The sequence below is a fragment of the Nesoenas mayeri genome (genome assembly GCF_963082525.1).
Source record: "Nesoenas mayeri genome assembly, chromosome: 1".
Taxonomy (NCBI): domain Eukaryota; kingdom Metazoa; phylum Chordata; class Aves; order Columbiformes; family Columbidae; genus Nesoenas; species Nesoenas mayeri.
The window spans coordinates 144,653,961-144,681,761 of NC_137541.1; the positions used below are offsets into that span (position 1 = coordinate 144,653,961).

General features: G+C 37.4%; 1 protein-coding gene across 1 annotated transcript in view; it reads right to left on the bottom strand.

Annotated features, from left to right (window-relative positions):
- Positions 1-27,041, bottom strand: part of CBLB (Cbl proto-oncogene B) — a gene marked incomplete at both ends in the record, with an annotated part of 134,396 nt that extends 107,355 nt beyond the window's left edge. The window contains 3 exons of the mRNA XM_080358488.1: positions 17,432-17,682; positions 26,682-26,840; positions 27,012-27,041. Coding sequence (XP_080214614.1) covers positions 17,432-17,682; positions 26,682-26,840; positions 27,012-27,041 — 440 coding nt within the window. The remainder of the gene's footprint in view (positions 1-17,431; positions 17,683-26,681; positions 26,841-27,011) is intronic.
- Positions 27,042-27,801: the final 760 nt, after the last annotated feature.

Genomic DNA, 27,801 nt, shown 5'->3' on the forward strand with positions numbered 1-27,801 from the left:
GTTTTTACCAAAAAACTTTTATGCTTTGACCCTCTCCAGCCATATGTAACACCTTTTAAAATTGTTCCTCACAAGAGCAGCACCAAGCCAAATATATCCCAACTCTGACTGCATCAAATTCAGTTTCCCTACTTAGGGAGGCATAGAAGTAAACTGATCTTTTTTTAGCACTCATCTCCATCATAATGTGTTGTCCCACAGTTCAGAAATAGAACTTCAAATCAATTTGTAGCTTTAATATCTTATTAATATTTTGTTAGGATGAGAACAGTGAAAAAAGGTTTCTGCTATTTTATTTGGAAAACACAAATTTAGGCTGCATCACATAGTCCTCCTTCAGTGGTTCATATGCAGACTTCTCCAAACAAATTATATTAGACAGGGCACATATTGAATTGAGAAGCAACGTAAAACCCCCAGTGCAATCACGTATCCAAGTTAAAAAGCTGCAATGCAGTTGTTTAAATCTCTCTGAACATAAAAATCTAACTACCCTTTGTAACACGACTTTGAAGAGGTAAAGCACTATACAAATAAAACTGTCACTCAATTATTAATGACATCAAAAAGAATAAAGTAAGCTTTCTGTGAAGGTCTGGTGAACACTTGCTGGACTAGCAAAATAGAAGTGTACTGTAATTATTCAAAGATGAAAGAGTATCTATTTAAATGCATGTGACTGTATGAATAGTCCTTGATTGGGCAGCATTAGTACTACCTATTTCTCTCCATAATAAGCCAAAGAGTATGTACAATCTCAACTGCCAGTATAAAGTTACGTTATAACGCTGCAGTCAGAGACAGTTGTATTTGCTGACTATGATATTTTTCTCCCCAGGAGACCACACATTTGTTTTAAATTCACAGGAGAATCAAGCTTTGTGGAAGAAGAAACTCTGGGGACATTTTAGCAACACTGTGGTGGGAAGGCTAATCATGATAATGAGGCAGAACTATTGCAATGGGAGCTCCAGGGCATGTAGGACTCATACAGAAATAAAAGTAGTAGTAAAGTAAGAAATATGACTAATCCACAACTACTTGAATAACTTTTTTTTTAATTATCACAATGGGTATGTATTTTACCATCCAGCTAGCTACACTTGAATGGAGTATGATGTTACAAATAAAAAGTATTTTTGTAATATTAAATCCAGAAAATTACAGTCTTCATGAAAAATGCCAGAAAGATACACAAAACCAGTACACTATCAGCTACAGTTTGTTAAGCAGAATTAAATCTATCTGCAATTTATATACCTCTCAAACTCCCAGACTCTTTTCAAACACTCATAGCCTTGCATATGCATCCATCACTGTTCCAGTACTATTAGATGGCAATGTAAAGAATAAAGGCCTAGAAGATATGTTGATGTTTGTCTGAAGTTAGTGCAAGGTGCTTCCATCTTTGCTGTGGAGTCTTCAGAGAAAACATGTAAATATGAGCATGGGTAGACATGGGAATTTAGTCAAACATCGGTGCAGTCTAATGTCAAAAAGACTGAAGCACTTACAAACACAAATAAATTAAGTAATGAACCATATTTTGTAGATAGAGAAAATTAGGGCACAGACTACCTGAGTCTTCCAATGACATTTATGACCATCTTCCTACAAAGATATTCACTGCAGAATACAGTATTTGCTGACCACCTATGCATATTTATCACACTCTAAATTAGAGTTTTACATAAGATTTAATTTTCTTGGACTAACATGAAAAGGAACTCAAACTACAGTGATTCATCTTATCAGAAGGGCAGTCAGATTGTGTACCCAACACATTCATGTGTCATGAGGTCTGCTGGTTACCTGATTACATCCAGGTCATCACCTACATCATTCTTCCCCCATCAATGCCCACCCACCCCCAAAAAAGGGCTAAAGTGTTACACTACTGTTTGCCTCAGGATTTAACCTCTCCAGCTCACAAAGGAAGTCAAGCTCTTGGAATGTCTGGGCTTGTTGTTTTTTGTAGTCAAAGTTTCAGGTTCCAGAAGATTCTCTGAAGTTTGGAAGGTTTTTTTTTGGTTGGTTGGTGGGAGTGTGTTAACAGGGGATTCAAAATAGAAACAGGAAATCTCACATTGCTGTCAATTCAACATTCCTTCACAATGGGTATCAATATTTTTTGGTGTTTGCCACCAAAAAACTAAAATAATCAATTTGCACATTTGCTGTCACTATGCAAATTAATTTATATATTGCACATTTAGTTCCTCTCAAGAGGGTCAAGCAAGCCATGAGTAGGATTCATTCCATAAAAAACAATAACTAGAAGGATAATCTACCACTACAGAAATGTAGGACCACCTATCTGGATGTCATAACACAACCAGTAGAGCTGCATGACAAACTGTTTTAACAGGAATGTCCCACTTGTCTACCTTTCCTACCAGGGATGTACAGAGGAGCTCTTTCCAGGTGTGTCAGTTCTCAACTCAGATTTCAAAACATGGAAGAACCTTGACTTGCTTATCTTCAAACTGCAGGCTTGTCTCCTTGGCCTGCTGCTGCTCAAACACAGGCCCACTTACAAAACCATTTGCCCTTTAGATGGAGGTTTCTAGACGGCATTCAACCAAACAGGGCTGAAACCATATTCATTCAAAAGAAAACTGCTGTTCTGCAATTATAATCACAAATAAGGAAATTCCAGGCTTACAAGACGACAGCACTTTGGTTATTGCATGTAGTTTTTGAAGCTGTAGTAGCAAGTTACTGTTTAAGCATACAAACTAAACGTTAGAAGTCTGGTGATTTCAAAATCCAATTTGAACACTGCTCCTACACAGCCACCCACCTACTACAGAATGAGCATGTCCTGCTGCGTATATTAAACATGATGGCTTCTGGATTAGAGAAAGGCTTCCATCAAGAAAATGTTACAACTTGGGGGGAATACAGTCTAAATATAAGGAAATCTGCCACAGACTTACTCCATTTCTCAGTATATAATAAAAGACATATTTGTCATGTAAGTGAGATACCAATTAATTCTAGACTATTACCATGATAGAAGGAACCTCAATCAGCCAGAAGAAATGCAGTGAAACTGGAAGTTTCTCACACTCAAATGTATTTATTAAAAAGCATCATTGCTTTTTAGACTAGGCAACAGTCACATTATTTTACTAAAGATATCTTACAATGCTTCAAAAACAGTGCCATTGTCTATAGCTTCAGTTCACTTAATAAGGTACTGATTAAGAATTAAACAATTAAGAAGAGTCTACCACAACACCATTCCTCTAGAGATCTTATGCTCAGTCCGAATACATTAATTTAATTCAGCATATGTTCACCTGGCAAAAATTCACACTTGAAAACTACGATGGCTGAGATCGCATGTAAAGTTCCAACACAGAGCCAAATTTCATGTGCAGGCTAAAAACAAGGCTCTTAAAATAGGGAATTATTCTGGAAATGCTGACACATCTTTAACACTGTGAGTGGGCGCCAATATAATACACACATTGTGTACACATATGTTGCTGTCTTCCTGGGAAGCTTAACTGAAAGCCCACATGGTTGATGTGGGACAGCAGGAATGCCTCTTTCAAAGCACTCATCCTGCTTATTCATAATATCTCAAAAGAAACCCAAAGCATATGGTAAAGTTACGCCGTTTCACAAAAACAGCGCTTATGACAGCGAACAATCCTTTTGAATCAAAACTACCCTTGATACTTAAAAAAAAAAAACAACCCATACCACTTCGTTGACAGAACTTAGACACAGTATTAAGCATTTAAATAAAAATAAATCTTAAGAGCTAGAATTTTTGCGGTCATCAACACAGCTTAATAAATTGAGTTGCTTCCACTACAAAAAGACTTATTTTAGTTGTCCTTTTTTCGCTAAAACATACACCCACTATAGAGGGTCAGACTCCCAGAAGAATAATGAAACAATAGATGGACCATCTGCTGCTACATAAAGCAAACTGAAAATACAGGAATAGAGTATATGAGAGTTGTACTAAAATTGGCATTACCTTTCCATTTTCTTTCACGTCAGATGCCTACCTTAGCTACACTTTTAGAAACAAAAACAAACAAAAAAAAGCCATGATGCAGGAAAGCTGGAGGAACTTCCAGGCATAAACGTACAGGGTAAAACACGACACAACATGTCCTTTCAGAAATTTTATTTTTCTTCTCTTGGCAACTCTAACCTATACACAAGGTTCCGGTGATGAATATTCTGCCTCCCGTTTATATAGCATATGTCCAGCATTTATGGAATTGGTGTTGCACCAGGGTACAGAAGGACATGACAGATATCTTAAATACCACCTCCATGGATGTCCACAACTTAAACAATTTCTTCACAGCTGTCATTTGATTTCACTCTAAGGCTTACTTGTCATTGCCACCCCCAGCTTATTTATGCATGACAGACATAAGGCAGTCAGAACTACATAATAAGCCTAAAACAAGTGTGAACAAATAATTGCCCATGAGAGGGGTTGCCTTGGAAAGAATTGCAGAGTAGAAGGTTACCTGAAAAAGAAGTGCAAATAAACAGAGAAATAGTGTAATACATTTACATTTTTTTTTCCCCTAGCAGCTGTTCATAAATTTGGCTTCAAACTGTTCTAATGGATAGAATTCTTCTGTTCCATTATGTTGGAAGGATTTAGCCCCTATATACTTTTACCATGTTATGACAGATACTAGGAGGTGAGTGTTGCGCTTTTGTGGCTTTGTTTATGTTGAGTAAACATCAGTTAATTTATTTCTCTAACGTTTTAGCCATTCATTTCTTCCCTAGCTATCACCTTTCCAGTAGCTGGGTGGTTTGGGCTTTTAGGTTTTGAGAAAGTCCTTATGTCAAGAGACCTTTTCAGTCATCCACTCCGGTAACAAACTACATTCCCAGAAATCACAGATTTAATAAAGGACTGATTTTCAAAACAAATATCCAACAGTCTGCCCTCTAAGTCCATTTAAACAGTTTATCAGAATATGAAAATATATTTTTATCTTTTGTGTTGCCCATTACAGTTTAGCATTATTAATGCTAAATTCATACAGCATAAACAAATGAAAACTCTTAAAACCCCCTAGCCCTTTCAGAAGGGCATTTCGTCTGGACACTTCCTTTAAGCCACTAAAAAACTGCTATGCGGTGTTCAAACATGTCTCTTCCTGGCACTAAAGATTACTTTCGAGTGACTGCTAGGACTTGTGATCCTCACCCTCACAGAGCAGCTTCCCTCCCCCATTATTTGTTTTTATCTCCCTCCTGATGAAAGTGGAAAAACGAGAGAAAACAAACTACCCTTTCTCAGTGGCACTCAGACAATTTCGGAAGGCAAAGCTCCTTTTAGACAATCATTGCTGGCCTGTCAGACAAATATGAGCGCAGTTAATGCAACCTCATAGGCACAGACACCGAGACAGCTGCGCACCAGCTGGGTCACCAGTGATCCACACCACCGAACACCTCCCAGATGAGCACGGCCTTTTTACATCACTTGTGCTCTGCAAGCGATTAGAGCCACATTCCTCATAGGGCATTAATTATGGGGATTAATGGTAAAAGGAAACACATGAGCAGGATGTTACGTACTTCTTCTTTTTTTTTTTTTTTGCTTTGAATCTTTGTCTATTTGCTACAGACATGAATTAGGGAGTAAAAAGGATATGCAGAGTTCAGAACAAAATAATACAATATATTCTTCCAGTCTGCTATCCTAAAGATGCCCATTTAAAAAGAGTATAGGGAGAAAGGATTTCAGCCTGCTGACATACAACTTCCTCAGCTAGATTTAAAAAAAAAAAAAATTGGCTAAATATGCCACATTTTCTGTATTTTCCCAATTGCAGCACAGAACACATATCATTAAGTTGTAAAAACACTAAAGCGCTGGCCACCGGGAGTGAGCTGTCAGTAAGATGCAGTTATGAAGCGGATTAAAAATTCACATGAATTTAGAGCAGACACAAGCCTTTATCAGTGTTCCTGTCATCCACCATTACTCTGCTACTATAGCCAAAAAGCACTGAACCCTAAAGACTCCTCTTTATTCTATGAAAACCTGAAAGTGCTTTACTGTGCATTAAATGGCATAATAGTTAGACATTAGTGATCTACAGTGACTAAGGTAACCAATAAAATGTAACCTAACTAGAAATAACGCATAGGTGTCCAAAATCTCTGTTCCTTCAAAAATACCGATACTGCCTATTAATAATGACCCACTCGCCATTATCGAGATAATCTAGCAACTGAAAATGTACTTTTCATATTTTGGAGTTTCAGAGCTGCAAGTAAGGACATATTTCATTACAAAATCACTTTTCTTTTTTCTAATATTTTAAAAACAAAAACTTGGAATAAAAAAGATAAAAACAAGTCATGTTATAGTATAGACATCTCCTTTACTGCTAGTACATTCTTAACATCTTAGCAGATGTTCTTAACAGAGATTGTCATCTCTTTTAATGACAAACAATAGTTGGAACACAGGCTCAAGTTTTGTGACATCAGCCTCCACTTCAGAAATTTCACAACAGGCTGTATATTTGAACAACCACAAACAGAAATGTTTTCAGGCTCTCTTTGTTGAATTATATCTTCCTTAAACATGCATGACATTTATAGAGTATTAAATACAACTTACACAGCTCTACTCTAAATGTACTGATGAAAGGCTTACATACCATATTTGCTGAAACGTACAACTTTGAGTTTAAAGAAATTGTTGATTTTTCTTCTGTCAAAATGAAGCATTCGCCAAAAATAAGAACAGCATGCAGGTAGACTGATATTAAACCCTAAATAAAATAATCTAATGACATGATTATTTCGTTTCTAAAAGTTGTGTAATGACTAATGCCCTGTAGCCCCATAAATTGTTTAAAATGTTGACGTTAAAAAAATCTGAAGGTGTTTCTCTTCATCTTTACACACTCTACCACTAAAGAATAGTTAGAATTAAAGGTCTGCTCTTGGATACACATGTGTAAGGTCTCACCAATTAACAACTGCTTTAAAAAAAAAAAATTAAACATTCTTCTTAAATATGCTCTTACGTACAAGATGTTTGGTTACCGACCCTGCATTTCATACTTCCCATGACAGACATTCATGACTCACAATCAACTCTGAGATGAGTTCACAGAATATTGTGTTGGCTAAGGACCATTTTCCATTGGAACAGTTTGAAAACAGATGCTAATAAGTTTGTCTGTCTTGCATTAATGCCCTTTAGTTTGTAACTAGAGGCAATTTTTTTCTCATGCAGTCATTTTTTAAACAATCCAGTACTGCCCAAAACGTCCTATTTTAAGAACAATAACTAACAAATGAACTTACCTCCTCTTAAAAAGGCAGTAGTATTTCTAATATAGGTGTTTGGGTTTTTTTTTCAGGACAAATAAGAGGTTAGCAAAAGCCTTTAGAATATTACTAAGGCCTAGCACACACACAGACACACACCCAAAATTAAGACTACTATAGATTTGCTTACCCTAAGAATAAAGAAACATTTTAATTTGTTACAGAAAAATCCTCTATGCAAGTTAGCGATCACAGATTTTCTAGTAAATATGTAAGTTTCAGTTCTTTGAACAAGTTAGTCAACAGATACTAGGGAAAAAAGTAAACACTGGGCCCCAGATATGACTAATCAGGCTCTGCAAGTGACACTTAGTTTACTCACTTATAAACAAGCCCAAGGACCCCTTCTCCTTCTGCCACCAGGACCCAGGGTCTAATCCAATCCTGCAATATGCCAAGTATTTTCTTAGAGAATCTATATATTCTCTACTCTTGTCACATCAATATAAACAGATACTGTGCAATACTTTGGGTTTGAGCTCAAGGGAAGGAGAGATAAGGGCTGATAAGACTCCCATAGCTTATTATTCAGTATTTCTATCAGGAGACATATTTACATTATGCAAGGTAGATGCAAAACGGGTTAATATTTAAAATGAGATATGGTTATGTATTTTATTTCTATATGCACATCTGTTCAGTATCACAGCCAGCACAAATTCATGCCCTGACAACTACTAGTGACAGCTTCATTTAAGAACTGTGGAACAGACAAGGTAATCTTCAAACACATTTTTGCTACAGAAGATAGGAATTATTTTCCTATTTACTGTTGCTTCAAACCTCAAAGCCATATAGCTTCACTATTCTATCTCAGGGGAAAGCAAGACAATGTTTTGTGAACTCTCTCACAATGGTATCAAATAGAGAGAAAAAAAAGTAATTAAACTTAATTACTTATCCTGCCATATTTCTCCCACTGTACATTCATGGAGCTCGCCAAAGATCAGCTAATAACAGTAAAAGACTAAGTCATCAGGTGGGCTGTGCAGGTTCCCAATGGAGTCCAGATATATATGCAATGCATCAGATATTATGCTGAAATTATATCTGTGCTGTCTGACTATTCAAGAACAAAAAAGTCCCTTTATAGGAGATCCTCTTATAGAGACCACAACAACCTTACCCACACAGAAATTAAACTTAACTCGATCAACATGTTACCATTTATCATGATCTTACATCATATATGCCAAAATTGTCTTTCCTTACATATCTGCTACTTTAAAGTTTCCCTTTAGTTTACTGTGCTATATCACAATAGGAAGAAATACAGTCAAATCTACCTTTACATCAGACATACCACAAAAACAGTGAAGTCATAATTATGATGACCAAATATTACTGAAATAAACAAACATAATTATTTGTTCAGCAGTTTTTCAGTCTGCCAAGATCTTTGCAAATGTGAAGTCAATACATTCTTCAAAATGTATTTCACTTGACAAAACAGAAAGAATCAGGTAATAGTTGGATTCTGGTTAGGATCTTCTGTTACAAAACAGGATAGCTCTATAATTGACATGTAAGATCTGACCAAGCTATGGTGAACATGTTTTATCATATCCTAGAGACAAATATAAAAATATTTCAATAATAAACCATTTAGTTCTACCTTGGTTGCACTCAAAACAGAAAAATTCAAAATGCATTAGTCATCTGCAGTAGAAACAAGATACTGATGACAGTCACCTGGCTGCTTACTAAGGAAGTTTTATTCTTCATGTAAGTTCACTTACTGATTTATTTTCTCATTTGTGTTAAGATCATGGTTTTTTTAGACACAATTTCCTGTTGGTCCTTTCTGTGTGCTATTTCACCTGTTTGTTTGGTTGTTGGTTTTTTTTTTTTAATAGTTGCATTGATTGCACAGTCTTTTGGATAAATATCAATTTTTCTCTCAAATCAAGCAAATTATATTCCCGAGCTGGGTCTTAGAGAACATGGTGTTAAGTCATTTGTAATTGTTCAACATATAATAAAGAAACATGCCAACATATTAATCTTACCAGTAATAAAACAGGTTTGTGCAGACAACAGCAAACCTACTTTTCTAACTAAAACCCCTTGTTCATTCAATATCAATTAACATTAAAGCTTTGTCTCACTCTAGAACATGCATAGTATTATTGTAGAATCTGTAAACAATGTGCAGCCACTGATAAAAAAAACCCAAGCATAGAAGGTACCCTGTGTGCAACTTACTAAATAATTATATTAACTCTTTTGTGCCATTTTTAACATGAATCAAGTACATTCACTTTACTAATACTGAAACAAAGAACAGAATAGGAAAAAGAGAAACTTACTTATGTCAAATGATTACAAAAATCTCTGGTCTTTTAATCATTAAATTATCAATGTACTCTCTCTTCCTGACACTTCACATTTCAATAAATGGAACTGGATAGTTCCATCCATAATGTTCTCCATCAATAACTCATTCTGTCTCTCTCATTCTGAACTCAGACAAACTCCAACTATGTTAATCAAAGCATGTAATTTCACCCCTTTTCAGATTATTTCCTACCCTGTACAGGTTAGTAAAACTTTCTTTACTATAGGTTTAGATATACAGCAAGCATGTCTTCTAGCCTGATTTTTGATCAAGCATTCTTTGGATAAAAGGATTATCACTACTGCACATCTACTGTTACAAACTGGCTTTATTTTCAAAGACAGGCAAAATAGATTCTACCGACTATCACTTGAAACTGATTATTCCCAACTTCCTTTTTATCTCTTTACAGAATAAAAGCAGATTTTTGTTCTTTCGTGTTTCTAATTTTTAATCGAAAACAATGCCACAGAACATTAGAGAAAGGAAAAAATTCATTTTTATAACTTGAAATTAAAATTAGATATGCTTATATATTTAGACATACATTTCCTAAAAAAGGACACTTTCTTCTAAAAGCTTTTGTGTAACATACATTTCATAAAAATGGACACTTTCTTCTAAAAGCTTTTTGTGTTTCTTCTTGCATGATAAGTAGCTGCCACCATGAAGGCTAGTGTTGAAGGCATCCTAAACCAAATACCTAACCATTGAATATAGAACACTTCTGACACAGAGAAGCAAAGACCAAATTCTCTAAAAGTCAGCCACACATTCAAAAGTGAACAATGGAAGATGCCTTCAGGTTCATTACAGAAGCCTTTCTTTCCACACAATAAATTCATGATTCAGTGCTGTCTGTTCTTCAGGAAGATCCTAACGTTGCGATCTTGACGTGATCGGCTGGCCATTACCACACCTAGGAACACAGCTCTATTTATAGTTGGCAACCACGGCCTGTCTCCACAAGCACAGCTGTTCCCTGCAGAGACCATGCAGACAAGTATGGTGAAGGGATGCGAGGAACCGAGCTGCTATAAAGCAGAAATTGCATTCTCACTGCCAAAACAGAGTATTTCCAGACCCCTCTGACCAAGAGTGCTGTATTTTCAAAAGCCACCTATACTTCCCATCTCATTTTTTTTTTCATCCTATATTGCCTTCTAAAGCCAAAACGAAACAATGAATACGTGAGTATAGACGTTGCATCAGTCATACTGGATAATCCTAGTAGTAGAATTGTCCATTAGTTTTATCACACAGAAAATTAATATATAACACACAGAAAGTCTGCAGGACTGAATCCCCTAACTTTGTGCTTTTTGAGAGCTTTCACATCTGCATAAAGTGGGTATAAATGTGGTGGCATCTTAATCTGGCAACATTGTCATATATACAGGTATAGATGATCATACAAAGTGCAACAAAGAACAGATCAGACTGTGCATATCACCTAACAACCGGCTGAACTCTGCTCAGATGTGACTCTCAGCATCTCATTACTTGTAATAAAACGTTTGAAACAGACTTTACTAGGACAGAAAATGCTGACTGATTTTATAACAGACTTAAAAGACAAACGAAGTGCATATATTACCCTTCTTCTACCTAACTAGATATGAATCAAGGATCTAAATCAATTATAAGAATTTACAAGCCATTGTTCTTCTCATTTAGGATCTTCCATGATTTTAAAATCCTTGTCTTCCTCTGCAATCTGAACAAATAGTTGCCTTTTAGTTATTTTGGTAATAATACTTCCTTTGTTTTCATTTGGTAATACTCTCCCCCCAAGTAATGAAGATGATCAAAAACGTCTAAAAATTAAATACTGCCTTACAACAACTGCAGTCACACAGCCTGTTTGCATTTATGTTGAGAACGAGCTGTCATAATACTGCCCTACCACTTGTAACCTCCACTTGCTGTCATCTTCCCTGTGCAACAAAAGCCTCTTTGTCTGAAAGGTGTGTTTATGGAACATTCCTTGTTTAATTTAGACTAGAACCAAAACCAGCAAATGGCTTGTGATTCACCAAATTTGTGCTAAAGCTCAATTACTTGTGTGGCTCAGGTACACCAAAGGGTTTATTCAAGCTGTTTTGGTTCACATCTAGTTTCACATCACATCTAAGGAACAGGGAGGGGAGAGGATGGTAAAAATACTCAACATAACATAAAAGCTTAAACAAAAACAAACAAACAAAACTCCTTGTATTTCCTTTTCCCATGCAACCACATCTCAGTTGTGCACTCTCTTTTCCTCAGAAGCCTCTTTCTTAGAGGCTATTTATTGTAACTAAGTTCCATCCTCAATTCCTATATTATGGGCTACACATTGCAGGTGTCCTCTTTTTTCTAGAGACAGCATAGGAGTTGAAGCAATGAGTCAACACTCCAGAAGCCTTTCGAGTAAGGTGGCTTCTTTTCCTAAAAACATCTAAAAATATAGGTAAATACAAGAAAGGAAAGGACAAATACTAGATTCCTTTGCCTAAATTTCAGCGAGATTAGAATAAAAGAGTCCATATATTTGATCTCTAAAACATGTTGACATAGCTTACGTGGAGGGGTTTACAGGCATCAGACAACAGGTTGATATAATGTATAGCCTAACTGTTCAGGTCAGAATTCACCAAAGACCAAAAACTACATAATATGCTTGGAAAATGAGAAAAATTACAGGATTCTAAGGAGCAAATAACTTTCACCACATGATACCAACTTCAATTCACTTTGGTGAAAGTTGCCATCCTTATAATCTGACAATTACTGAGTTATCTGTGTGATGTTAACCAATAGCCAAAACTGGCTCTGTGAAAAGAGGCATTAACATCCTTTTGTGAATCTGGTTGAAGAAGAAAACCATCAGCCAAAACAATCTTAACTTGTCCAGATAAAATCATCCTGAATTAAAAATAAACTCTTCCACATCCTTCTCTCAATGAACAAAATATCCTCTGTCTGGAGACACAAACAAGTTACAAGGCTAAGTTACAAACCTCCTAACTTCCTGTAAATAAAGCAAAGTTGGGGTAATTTAAAATAGTAAGGTAAGCTATTTCTCACCACAGGACAGATGTACATAAACGGCATTGCAGCTGACATAAGTCCATCCTGATGCTTTACTCTTCTGACTTCTTATCAAGTCTGTACTTCAGAAGGAGAGAATGGGCTAGAACAGGGGTGTCAAACTCATTTTCACCGGAGGCCACAGCAGCCTCGGGGTTGCCTTCAAAGGGCCAAATGTAATTTACAACTGTGTAAATGTAACTACTCCTACATCTATACAGTCCTAAAATTACACTCAGCCCTTTGAAGGCAACCGTGAGGCTGCTGTGGCCTCCGGTGAAAATGAGTTTGACACCCCCTGGCTAGAAATTTCAGCAGTGGGAAGGTCTCTACTGAGAATGTTGTCTACTTTGATGTGCCAGTTCAGGGACTTGATTCAAGAACTTTAACTGGTCTCAGTTGTGAACATAGACTTAAGGAAGAGAAAAGGACTACTTTATAAACCCACTAAACAACATGAACAGTAACAAAGGAGAGAACCTGATCTACCACTTGAAGCATAGGTATCTGATCTCCCAGGAAGACAAGAATTCTGCACTAACATTCAAGATGTAAAATCTAGTAACATGCAATTTTAATCGAGAAACAAAATGGCCAGTTGTGCAAAAGAATTTAGCAAGTCTTTCTATACAGTAACAGGAGAGGTTTTGTGATCACCTTGAAGGACTTCCTTGACTCTGACTTCACCAAATAACTCCCTACATGCACACTGTTTTCTACATCAACCCCAAAACCACCTCTGCTCTTCTCTAGACATCTTCATGTGTACTCTTCACTACTTAATAAATATCCATCTTTCATCTTATCATCACCTTCCACTTCTGCAATGCCACTTAAAAACAAGTAGCAAACTTATCTGGGCTGAGCCAAGCAGCATTTAAGAGATTACTAAAAATAAACACTCTGGTTTCATACTTTTCTTCTTCTCATATAAAGGCTGTGGGAGACTACGGTGGGTCCATGGGTTTCCTGATGGAGGGCATGGGAACAGAAATTAGCCTTGAAGATATGAAGGCCTACCCGTGAGAAAGGTGGGAGTAAAGGAGTATCCGGAGATGTTAAGGATGTACCCATGAGAGAGAAGGGAGTAGAAGAGTAACATTGATGACAGCAAAAATAGCCAATGATATGTTACTGCTGTAACTTGTAACCAATAGTGAAGAGACACATGAATTGGTAAAACTGTATAAAAATACACTTGTGGCAATAAATGGCATCTACTACTTTCACCCTGGAAGAACTTGGTCTATGTTGTTTGTGTGTCTCAACCACGACACAAGGCCATATAGCAGAAAGCATGCAATATTAAAATAGACAATGAACAAGTTTCATCTCAAGATGTATCCTTCCAAGGACACAATTTAGAGGTAAGCACAGGAAAGCTCACACTTGTTTCCATTACTAGGAAATGGTTGTGTTAGCCCTGGGGCCATATCTAGCATCTTGAATGAATCCAAATCTAATCTCCCCATTGCCCCTTTACTCCTCCTGTAGTCCTATTATCGTAACTTATGTGCTTGATTTCTACACCTGGCTAACATATTTGACTGGAAAAACTGCCAGCATACAAAGATTTTATTTTTTTCTGGATGCATAATTCTGGAATGCAGCAAGACAAAAGGAAGTTTGGACTTCACAGAAATGATGCCTTCCAGCTTAGGCTACTTCCCAATAGAAAAAAAAAAAGGCAGGGTGGTGGTGGGGGAAACAAATACAAAACCCCAGACCCACAAAGACACAGAAAGCCTTTGAAGAGTAGATATACCCAAAACAGTAATTTTAATAAGCCTGTGTAATGTTAATAGCCTTTAAAAAGCAAAATCTGTGACAAAAAAAAAAATCTTTAAATAACTTTATACATGGAAAAGCTTTTGTACAGCCTATATCTAGTACAGTTTACCAAATTAAGCAAGAGGACTGTGAGAAGACATTTTATACTACCCAGAAGGTAGATCAAACTCATATGCAATAAACAAACTTGTAATCCACATTTTCTCTGCTTAGCAAGACTCACCCCATACAGTATAAAAGGACAGCACCAACCACTCTTAAACAGCTATCATATGCGTTGGACATGGAACAAAGCACAAAGAGGCAACACCATCACAGCATAAGCTTTTGTTTTAGCCGTTTGTACATAATCTGACTGGCACACTATCTTTCTTCATCCACAGGATCTTTGAGAACTAAAATTCATGACAAAATCTTCACAATATAATAATTCTGATACAATCAGGAAAATAGAATCATACGTATATTGACATTAGTTCCTAAATGTACCATCGCTATAGAAGTTAAAAGATTATTCAGTAACTCTAACAGGTTAAAAGTATACCAATTAAATATATATACAGAATGCTTCCAAATGCATCCAGTTTATCTTTTTTGTTATGACTTCTCATCCAGAAACCAGAGGCACTAACAGAAAATAAAACAAAAATGCAAGACTGAAAACTACAGAAACTGGCCAAGTGTCAACATGAGAGGCTTTTGGCTTGCCTGGTTTTTAAATTGACTACACTTCAGTTTGACAGTAATTTTAGAAACATCTTCAAAAACACTTATTAGATGATCACTCCTACATTTGCATTACAACATTAACAAATAACACACTTAGGTTAAAATGCAGGCATATTTGGAAGCAAAGAAGCTAAAAATATTAACAGCTTCTTTTACTAACTTACCAAGAATTAACATGATTAAGTATGTTGAAGCACTGCAGAGCAAAAAGGTACCTAGTTACAGGGCTGAGCAAACAAGTATACCTTCATTCAACTTTAAACTGGGACATGTATACAGATAAAACATCACCTGAAGATGAAAGAAGGTGCACTGAAGTCACAAAGATGTAGACCTAAACTTATAATGGCATGAGGCATGAACTGCTGAAACAACGCTTACACTTTTTGTTGTTGTTGTTTAAGCATTCTGACATACAGTAGGAAACACAACTAATAATAGCACAGGAAAAACATTGCTATTGCACTTCTTTCCTCAAGCTTTAAAATCCAGTCAGGCAAAATAATATAGCTGTCACCTTCTGAAATACAAATTTAGAGAGCTTGAAGTAGTTATTGTGATTCAGTGCACCTCATTACTATGTTTTGTTTTAAAATTCCTCCTCTCCAAGCATCTCACAAGAATGGCCCAAATAAATGATGGTAAATATGCTAACTGTACCTTTTTCAAACACTGCTTTCTTCACAAAATATATCCTTATATCACTACTGTTACCCTCATGCAGGAAATTAAGGGGTAATTGGAAAGGAGAAAGCAACTAGACACAGTTACTAAGACACTGTTTTAATGACTATACAGAGTATATAGCAGACTTTTTCAAAAACTGACACTGAAACTGGCTTTAATTTATTGCTAACTGTAAACAAAACCATAAGTAAATCTGGGTTTCATACAACATAGAGAAGTTAAAATAAAATCTGTTTACATAACACAACCATTTATATCAAATTTCCCTTACCATAAAAAGTTCTTATTTCCTTTGCAACACAATGACTTCTGTACATAAAACAAATGGTCTATTAAAAGAAAGAACCCATAGGCTCTGTGCTGAACAATTCTTCCAGGGATTCTGTTAAGAATGCATTTACAGTGAAAACATTCCTTTAGATACAAAATACATTCATCAAGATCTTTACTCATCACTGAAGTAGTTCAAACAGTGCATTTTGCTCTTTTTCAGCAAATTGCTCCAAGTATATTCACAATTGAAATGTCTTTACATACTTCAAAAAAAAATCCTTAGACATTAAGCAAGCTTCAGATCCCTTATCAAGCACAGGAGACTACCACAGTATACTGAACAGTATAATCACTGCTTAAGAAAGCACGAACATATGTATAAATCAAACATAACAGCAGTCACATTGACAAGGATGTTGACATTTCACCAGCTCTAAAACTATACTGCAACTCTGCCTCTGAGCTCAGGTACAAACAGAATGGCAGAGATTCAGACCTTCGCTCACTTCCTCTCTCTCTCTCATTCCCTCTATGTCCTTTAAAAACAGCATCCTATCTTTCACTTGAATAGATTTAAAGATAGACCACACATGGCAGAGTCTAATTGCCACAATACTGCTGTACCCCTTCCCAAAACAAAACTGCAGAAAGTAGACATTAATCTCTGTTATTAAAACCGAACCACTGCTAATCAGGGATCCATTAGGCTTCTGAAAAGGCTTCTCAGCACCAAACTAACGTTATCATCACCTTATGCTAACATCACATAATATCTAAAAACTGTGAATATTGTATGGCTCCATTTCATCACTTGTGAAAGCTCTAAGTTAATACTAATCATGGCTCCCACAGTTTTAAGAACTGGGGCAGGGAGGTCAGTTTCAGTCCAAGTAACCATCACTCTCTCTCTGACAGAGGAAAACTTACATATTGTAAGGCCCTGTGAGTAAGTAATTACAATGAAATGAATGTTTTATGAAGGTTTTAAAGGTCACAAAGTGACAGATAAGAGCACACAGTGGAACAAATCCAGCAAATTACTGATTGACCTGCAGGGTCAATGAATCCAAACAATAAATATGTCTTCTCTTTAAATAATTAAAAATGTCAGGACACAATGGCTGCAGACAAACACTCTTAAGAATGCAGACAGGCCAGACAATCTACTTCATATTTAAATATTTCACTTACCTGTCCTGTGACTGCTCCTCATACATTCTTTCCTTCCCTTCTTTGAAGAGTCTTATAGCCCGTTTCGATTTTTTCATGAGACTGTCAATGTAGATTTTAAAATATTCATTCTCACTGAGTTGTGCAAGTTTCTGGTTATCATCATATTTGCTCAGTATAAGTCGCAAATGCTGATAAGTGTCAGGTAAAATGTCAAGTATGTAGGGTGGGCTGTTTTTGAGTTGAAGCTTTGGGTTTTGGCACAATCTTACCTATAAGCAAAAACAAAAAAAAAAAGACAATGTAAAAACCAATAAATATGTTGAAGCACAAACTGCAAAAACTGATCTGACATCTGAAAATTAATAGGTGTAAGCATATTCCTCCAATGTCTGAGCACAAATAATTAAATCCTACTTCACTTACGTTCCAAGAAATCCCCACACAGACTCTAATGTCAAAAGATGTAAAATTTAACTTAATCCTGTAACATCTATAAAAGTAAACAAGCTTATTTACATAGTTTGGGGTTTTGCATTTAAAGTAAAAATGTCTTTGCCTGACTGCTATATGCTAATGAATATATTATCAAAATACAGTATGTAACTAATGCCAATATCAGTCGTTTCATACAGATCTGTTTGCTGCAGATGAACTTCCCTATAGATGTTTAAATGTCTGCTAAGAACTAATTACCTTGCTATTTGCTGTCTCTCTTTTCTTTATCCAATGATACAACCCCTTAGAATCTATAGGAATTTAAACTTTGAAAAGTCTACACATATGAAAATGGTCTGAACAACACCAGTGGTTCAAAAGCTATTATCTATGACAGACAGAAATTAAGACACAAACAGGTATCATAAACCAGGAAACAAAACATTATAAACTCAATGTTTTCCAGTTCATGGCTGTAATAGAAGATAACATATTAATGGATTTGGAATCACCATGTTCCTAAATCGCACCAAAATTAATTGAATAATATATATTACTTAAAAGAACAAGCTTCAGATGAATTGAACACCTTTCTTTGAATCTAGTCTCCACTGGAAATGTTTCTGGAAGAAAAAAGTACTCTTGTTCTTTCCTCAACATATACAATGTTAGAGTAATTATCTCCTGGCTACCTAAATTCTCTGGTAGTTTGCTCTGTAATGTTCTGTTCTAAAAAGTGAAAGAGATTGAAAATAATGGGTAGTTTTTGTGTGCCATTGCACTGAGATATCCACACTAGACATACTAGAGATATCCACGTTCTAGACACGTGTGTGCAGCTGTACATACGCAAATACTTATGAAAAAATTAAGTCCATGTGGTATAAAAGTTTTATAGGTATTATTCGGAGATTGCCACATTATATATTAGTGACTTTGACATTATTTTGAGGTAACTAATGAGGCTGTAAAAACATCTTAATACTGCTGAAAGCAGATTCCTATTCCTACTAACGTATCAGCTTGAAGAAAGTGCGGCCTTTAGCATTTCGAGGAGATGCGGGTGGGGAACCAACTTCTATCTTGTAACATTCATTTCTCTGAACACAAAGCTGTGTTTCTATTGCTGACTCCTCCTTCAATTTCTAGATTTCTAAGAAATAGACTGCCTTAAGACTGTTGCCACTAACAGAGCTTCATGCACCACAAACAGCAAAGCAAACACAATTGCTTTTTCTCTCTGAAAGATACACTGATTAGATTTAGGTAACTGGGGTCATAGTTAGAAAAGTGCAGATAGAAGAATGGACCAAAGCCAAGCATTAACAAGCTTTAAAAAAAAAAAAAAAAAAAAAGACTAGCACCATTAGAACAGTGCATCATAATCACTGTAGAAATGTTAGCACCATTCAAAAGCAGTATTTAAAATATGGCATTTGCAATTGCTCCCCTCATTTCACTGATCCATTGCTACTTTAATAATTTATATTATTATTTCACCTATTAGACCAAGTAATGGAACAGGAACCCTTCCGATGTGTTGGAGATCAGACAGTCCTCCCCACAGAGAAATTTACAATCCCAGTAGGAAACAAAAAGATAGCAGATGGATGCAGACAAATCTGAATAAACGAGCACAACGTTGTTCAACATGGTGAAGAGTGGTTCAGGGCACTAGGAGCTAAGTATTTCTAGATATAAACAGCAGTTTCAAGGCAACCTCTAAAATAATTCAGTGGCTCATAGGAATTCCTCATAGATTGAGGAAGAAGCTGGAAAGAAACAAACAAACAAAATTAAAGATGTTTGGTCATCTCTTCATCAAATGATGAATGCTGGAACTGCAGTCCATAACTGCAAGAGACTTTGAAACTGCATGTGATAAACAGGTTATCAGGATCAAGAAAAGGACAAGGTTCAAGTCGTGGATTAGGAGATGCCTGTATCAACATTCTCAAAGAATAAAGGCTGGATATGATGGAATTCTTTCAAGGTCAGAAATGCAAAGCTGAACTTACTGATATACAAAATACTAACATGTGGATGAGAGATTTAGGTGAACAGATTGATCCGAATGAGCCAGACATAACTTTTTAAAACAGCAGTTCAAGTAAAGGAGCTGCTTGAGTGAAGGCAGCATGATGGTGTCACCCCAGGAAGATCAATAAAGGAACTAACCAGAGAGACTTACAAAGGAGATTAAACATTTTCTTTTAGTTATTCTGAAATTCAGCTGACAGATAGAATTCTTTAAGGATATTTCCATAACATGAGCAAAAAATTTAAATGAGTAGACAGATCTGAAAATCATCCACGCAGAGATACACACAGATTTCTTTTTCTAGAAGAGTTAGAAGAACTGGAATCCCAAAAACAGAAGTGAAAACCTTCATGAAAAATGTAGACATTTTGACATATTTTATCTTAACTTCTGTTCTCTGTGACTTCTGATTTAGTGAAAATGAAACAAGATTGACATTCTTCCCAAAGCCAACTACAGATGACACAAATCAGTATCACTGATTAGGTGTTATAACCTCTGGAGTAACAAGCATAAAGAAAAAAGAATTGACAAGAGGAAATATTTATTCAGGGGAAGAAAAAAAAAAAATCAGCAATGAGAGCAGACTACAAGCAGAGAAGGCTGTAATCATTTCAATTACTTCTTTATCCTAACTTAAATCTCATGAAAAAATAACTAATTCTCTTTCTGAAGTCTATCTTTTTGATCAGATGTGCCATCAAGCAGGATGTAAATGGTTTCATATATATCAGAAATACAATTAAAAATATAAAAACAAGAGGAAAAAGCAAATTGCTTATGCTGGTTGGTGGATTTTCAACAGTCGGTCCATTCAGCTATACAAAAGGAACATCTTTTATAAAGAATTAGTTTCTCTTTCAAATATTCTAGAAAGTTGTCTTTAGTCCAGTATCACAACAGCCATACACACATCAAAACAGGATTCTGTGGTCATCAAGGTTTACAAGGCTTTACCTTCTGCTGAAGATATAAATACAGCACATCACTAGAACCTGTAACTCCAGAACAAACCTTTAAGAAAGTCATACAAAACTTCTACATTACAACTCAATTAGTCTTACACATCAAAAAAATGCTAACAATTAATCAGTACAAAGCTTTCTTTACAGAGGACACACGGTTTCAGTTCAAAGGAAGTCAGTTTGTAAAGAGGAGGCTGGTAAACCATATGGTTTCCAGAGTCAGGATGTCCTGACACGTACCACAGAGGTTCACAATTAAAAGTAAGCAATAAGAAATTACATCTGCTGACGCAAAAGATTTACCAGAGCACCAGAAACTGTGCACACACCTTTCTTAAAAGGAAGACAGAACTCAAAAAAAAAGAGGAAAAAAAAAAATCAAAAAATAAAGACCTCCATAATGTACTTTTTACAAAACAACCCTCACCGACACTTTACGAGCAGCCATGAATCATATCACTGTGTGATTTGTGTATTGTTATGACTGGAAGTAAGCATGTATATATTTAGCAAGCATTCAGACTAAAAAATGAAAAGCAATCTGTCAGCAAGTTGTTAAGAAATGTCTCTCTCATTGACGTGAACTGAGACAAATCTAAACTCCTTTCACTACCTCACTCAGGGTAAATCCAAGTATTTACTCCAGAATCATAGAAACAACAGAGTACAATTCTCATCATGAAGCACTACAACATCATCCTAATCTGCCAGAAACAGATTTTGAAACAGTTAACTCAGGAACTTACAGATAAGCTCATTCTAGTGCCTATGGAGAAAAAAATCCAACTCCCTCTTCCCTCCTCTCCTCTCCCCCCTAACCGAACAAAAGAAATACCAATACTCAACATTTTTTAAGATATTTCACTTAAGTTATAAGGCATTATTTCATAGCATCTTCAGAGATGAGATTAATGGATGCCTATTGTATTTAGACAATTAATTTCTTACAGAAAACTGTATCTTCTACTCACTTTTCAAATCAAACAATGAAGTCAAAAGCCCTGGACTCATTTGACAAAAGCGAATTATAGCAGCCCTAGCACAATCTGCTTATACACCTAATGTTAGTCAAAGACAATACAAGGAAAGTTAACACAGCTAAGCCAGAAAAAGTATCTAATGAGTAGGAACAACCACTAAACACTGTTTTCAGCTGCAATGAATTGATCAGAACAATCGGAGCACCAGTGCCCACACACTTCCAAACCTACACTTCAAAACCATTCACTGAACAAGTGTCTTCTGCCATGCAGCACAAAGAGTCAAAGTATTAAAAAAGCACTTTGACATATCACACACAGCATAAAAGTAGCACTGCTGTAAAATATCATAACAATTCTCCAGAAAACCACAAGACACAATGCTACCAACATCGAATTCTGAAGAATTTCATCAGGGAGGGGCAAATCAAGAAAATGGATGAAATCTGAACACGGTGCTTCTTCATAATTTCATAATTTCTTCCCGCCAGAAATTACCTTAACTGTAACGCATTTTATGTTCCACAGAAAGACAGAAAGATGGGTTTTCTTTCTGCAAGAAGCCTTCTCATCAAAATATACATAGAGGTGATTGATCACCCATCATTTCAGCTGATAATGCAGTAAGTGCTTCTTTAACAGCTACGCCATATGTTTCCATACTGCAGGAACAAGCAATAACTGATGCTACACACGGATAAGACAGCTGACTTTGGAGGGTCATTTATACTTTCTTCTGATTAGTAAAAGAGAAGCCTCCAGTTCTCTGTTTAAATTTTTATTCTTTTTCCACAACCAGTTTATGCAGGACATAAGACTTCCTATCAACTTTGACCAGGTAATACACTGAAGAATACCTTGGTTATAACTCATTATTGTCTTTTCTAGATCCTTTGTGGAATAATAACAACTAATTGACTTGGAAGGTTGACATTAATGTGACAATTACAATAAAGCGTGGCAAAGAATAACCAACACACACACAGTTGCAACCACTGTACCCTGACTGATGCTGATGAAAACTTGGATGGTGACAAATGTTAAAGAAAACCACATAACTAAGTTAGAGAGGTAACATAGATTTTACTAATTAAGTCAATAGTATGAGCTTTGGAGACGTGCTCTACTTTGCTCTTAGGTAATTATTAAATAGTAAAACAAATTACCATCCCCATTTATATAGTCAGAGTCAATCAACTGGGTGGGCCATTACAGATTGCTCAAATAGTTTAGACAGTATTGTTAATCTTCACAGTAGAAAATATAATTATTTTCAGGCCCAATGCACAAGACCACTGAAAAGTGATTGAAAGTTGAAATATTCCTGTTTTAAAAAATCCTGTTCAGAATGCATCACAATTTTATCAGCTTGAAACCCACAACAGTAAAGTGTGCACAATAGTGCTGCCATCTCTAAATAGCCTGAGCAGTAAACTAACTTAATTACTCCCATGTTTACATAAGTGGCATTCTCTCCCAAAGTTGTTCTCAAGATAACAATTATCCTCTAATAATAACAATGGCTAGTTTCTAGGTTTTTAAATCATTAGGTTTAGAATCTGGAAAAAAAAAAATCCCATGTAATTTATGCATAGTTTAAAGGAAGACAAATTTATTAATTATATTTTTATTTATAGGATGAACTTTCTAAAATACATGTTTTAAAAATACTAATTGGCTTGCTAGAAGTTCAGAGATGTACAGCAAACTTGCTTATACAATGCTAGCACTGGAAAGCAGGGCTATCCTTCCAAACAATAAAAGTAATATTATACTTTGCATTGCAAAGGTATCAAAATATTTTTGGTTCTTAATGGTAAAGCTATTGCTTACCCACGAGAAAAGCAGTAGGAAAACTGCACACTGATGCTAACAGCTCATGCCTCTTTAATAATGCGGTTAGTATTGTAAATTCATATAACAAAAGACATATCAGTAAATCTCAAAAAGTACAGATCCCAGTGGACGAAGTATAAAAAGGAAGATACTGATATAAGGCATGCAGACAGATAACAATTCACATTTACTGATTACTTACAACAAGATTTTTTTTTTATTTCCTGCAAGTATGTTGCCTACAGTAACTTTTACAAACAGGGCTGTAACCAGGAGCAGTAGCCCAATGTTCTGTCCCCTGCTAAAGAACTCTTTCAAAACTCTTGGTTTTTTTCAAACTGGTAGCAAAAGTTTAAAGAGAAGACACTTAAGCAAATCTGCAACCTTTTGCCTATTCTAATAGCTGAAGCATCAGCCCATGAAAAACAAACACTACCATGAAATCTAAGCAATTCCAAAGCATGACATACAACCAATTCTACACAGAGAAGTTTCCATGGTATCCAAGCAGCCAGAACTTTTACATCTATGATAAAACCACTCTGATAGTATAGTTCTTATAGAGTAGTGATATTTGCAGAATTGGTTAATCCCTTATTGTTGGAAATAATTCAAACAGAAAATCTCATCTGTCAAATTAGGAAATTACAGAAAGAAATGAAAGAAAGGTAAAGAATGGCAAACTTAAGAATAAATGTAAACCATAGCTCTACCCATAGTTTTTAAGAATGTTTTTTTTTAATCCTTCAGCTTTTTTTCCATTCTTCCTTTCCTCAACTTCTTTACAATGGTAGAAAACTTTAGCTACCTCATTGAAGCGAAAAAGATGGTTATCACAGCTATTATAATTAAAGAATAAACAAGGATGATAACTGTTATTAAAACAAGCAAAATAGGCCTCAAAGCCACAATCTTACCATGGGTGGCAACCCACCATGTTCGCAGAGCCTATCACCTTCACTAGGTACTAATATGGTCCATGACCCGCTGCAGAAATCAGTTGTAGGACACACTCCAGAAAAGGGATTTGAAACAACAGTCAACCAAGCAGGATTCTATTTCTGATTTTAATCCCAGGTTTTGATTTAGGCAGAGGAGAAAATGACCTTCCTGTGCCTACTGCCACATAAGGCTAAGCAACTTAAATTTGTTTGCCAAAACATTAAATTTGCTCAAACACATCCTTCCACTACAAGTACCAAATGCTAAAAACTCAAGCAGCAAGCTACAGCATTCTCACACTATGACATCATCCTGTCTGGTATACTTTAATATAATTTGGAAATAAAATTTGATTAACTGAGAGCAGTTTAAAGAGGATACATTAAAGATCCAAATTGAGGACACTTATCCAGTAAAATAAAAAAGAAAGCACAGTGCAATGTCCAGCCTTTCCAGTGACTTCTGCAGAACAGGCCTCACTGGCTGTCCTGATGCTCTGTTTTAAGGGTGACAAACACAGTTATCCTGTGTGTAAAAGCAAACCACAAGTCCAAGCAAGGGGTGTTTAGATTTTCTGGTAACCATGAATATACAAACCAATCAGGGGACAACCTTACCACATAGATTTGTAAATGGTCTGACACGGAGGGAGTTTAAGCTGTACATTCCCCACGTGGTTTAAACAACTATAAACCAGATACCTGGTTTTCAAGCCAAACTTCCTTGTACTTAAGAAGAGTGCCTGCTTCCTGGCATTTATACTTCCAGTTCTTATTACAAGATGCTCACTGTCCATAGCATCTTGATCAATAACAGGGAAACATCAAAGTCTTTGTGATAATAACAATTTCAATCAAGACTAGTTTTTAAATGAATAATCATCAGAAAATATGGGGGAAAGAGAGATGCTATTCTTGGAGCATCAGAAAGGAGATCACACAATAACTCTATCAAATACTTCGAAATTACCATTTGTCAAGGCATATAACATGAAGCAATCTCTATCATGTCAGTATAGCTACTTAGGAACTTTCAGAAATAGTAAACATCTGCATTTTAAAAGAGCCACAAGGCAAAGCAAACAGTTACACTAATTCTTGAAGAATCACTGAGTTAAAAACTCATAACTCTCTTGCTTTACAGACCCAAGACTAACAGATAATATCCCTCACTCCCCAGCAGTTTCAAGAGGAAGCTTCTCAAGTATCACCTCATAGGCCAAACAGAGTGCCTGCATCTCCTGAACAGTTATCTGTGTCATAATCAAATTATTCCTACCACTGGTAACAACTCTCCTTGATAATCTATCATCATAGAAGCTGTCATTTTGTACAATACTAAACAAAATGTATCAGGCTGGTGCAGAGAACTGTAAGATCTGAAAGACTATGATCTATCGCCCCACTTCCTAAAAAATGAGTTTCAGTACAGTGTATTTCTAGTTTCAAAATGATGAGTAGAAGTACTTAAAAATCATTAAAATGCAGAACAGACGCTTGCAAGTTAGGCATGCCATACTAATTTGTTTACTAAACTGACAAGAGTGACATCCCTCAGTCCCCACGCACATTCCTAAAAGTACAAACGTATCTGTGTTGCCATCATGAGTGTGTCTCACAGGACGATCAGTTTAACTGAAGTTTCATACTTCAGAGGTCTTGTTTGCAGACTAACAATGTGATCCAACATGCAACGCACAGAATATATGTGATTACATGTCTAAGTTAAGCAGCTTTTCGTTAGGGCAGCTCTTCAAGTTTGAGTCATTTTAAAGAATCTGAAAATAACAATAGCCTACGGCAAACACACACATTTGTTTTCTCTCCGCAAACCGAGATTAAAAGAAAAAAAAAAAAAACATAGCCAGAGGCCACAGAGAGAAAAAGAAGAAAAACAACCACCAAAACCAAATGGTGCTTAGATTACCTAAAACATAAACCCCCTTACTTCCCGAGGCACACACAGCACAACAGTCAGAGCAGCAGGAAGACGCCGTTTCCCCATGTGTACCCACTTAAATAGCCCCATTCTTCCCTGTGCGTGTACACGACCGCACCACAGACACTCACCACTTTGTCCATAAGCTTCCACGTCTTCTCCACAGTCCTCCGGTCAGCAGCTGCCTGCTTGGGGGGGCCCACGGCGTCCTGGATGGCATCAATGAAGCCCAGGATCCGTCCCTTGCGCGGGTTCCGGCCGTTCAGGGAACCGGCCATCTGGGAACCAAGCTGGACAGACAGACACAGACTCACAAGGGGCCCCAAAACATCTTGTCACAAAAGCCCCGCCGCGGCCCGTGAGGTAACAACACCTCCTTCTTCACGGGCAAGAAAGGGCAAGAGCAGGGCATGCTTAGGAACAAGTTTTAACTTTCTCGCGACAAAACAGCCTAAACCCACCTGGCCCGAGTTTACACTGGAAAAAGCCATCCCAGATTTACCGTCAACATCAGCACCAACCGGCGGGCGGGGGAACCCACCCACCCCGGGGCCCGGCCCACCCGGCTCCGCGCCGCTCCCCGGGCCCCGCCGGGCACATGCCCCCATCGCCAGACAACAAAAGCGGAAGACGCGCAGCGGCGGGGTAGGAAAGAGGAGACGGGGGGAGTAGAAAAAGCAGCAAAGGCAGCAGGCAGGGATCCGCAAGGCAGGCGAGCGGCCCGGCAGCGGGGTCAGGGGGGCGGGCAGGCACACACCTCGCTCCCGCCGCACGCCGACGCGCAGAGGGCACCCCGCGGCTTTGCGCCCAGAGCGAGAGGAGCCGCCGAGAAAAGCCGGGAGCGGCGGGGAGAGCCGGGAAGAGGCTCCTCAGCCCCCGAGGCGGCCGCTTCCCCGGTCCTCAGCCGAGGGCGGCGGCGGAGCGGAGAGCAGGCAAAGCGTCTGGTCGGACGAGGCTCCCCTCCCTCCGGCGCCGGGGGGCGTCACTGCCCCAGCGGGCAGGGGCAGCGCATCCCGCGCCCCGTCCCGGCCGCCGCGCCGGGGGCGGCCGCTGGCGATGGCCACGCGTGAACGCGGCGCCGGCTGCCCCGCAGGACTCTGCCCTGTGGCGCTGCTGCTGCCGCCGCTCCTGCTGCTGGTGGCGGGCCGCCGCTGCCCCGCAGTGAAGCATGGGGAGCTACTGCCCCGCCGCCCGCATCGCCCTGCCCGCAGCACAGCACAGCCCGCCCGCTGGGCGGGTATGTGCGCGCGT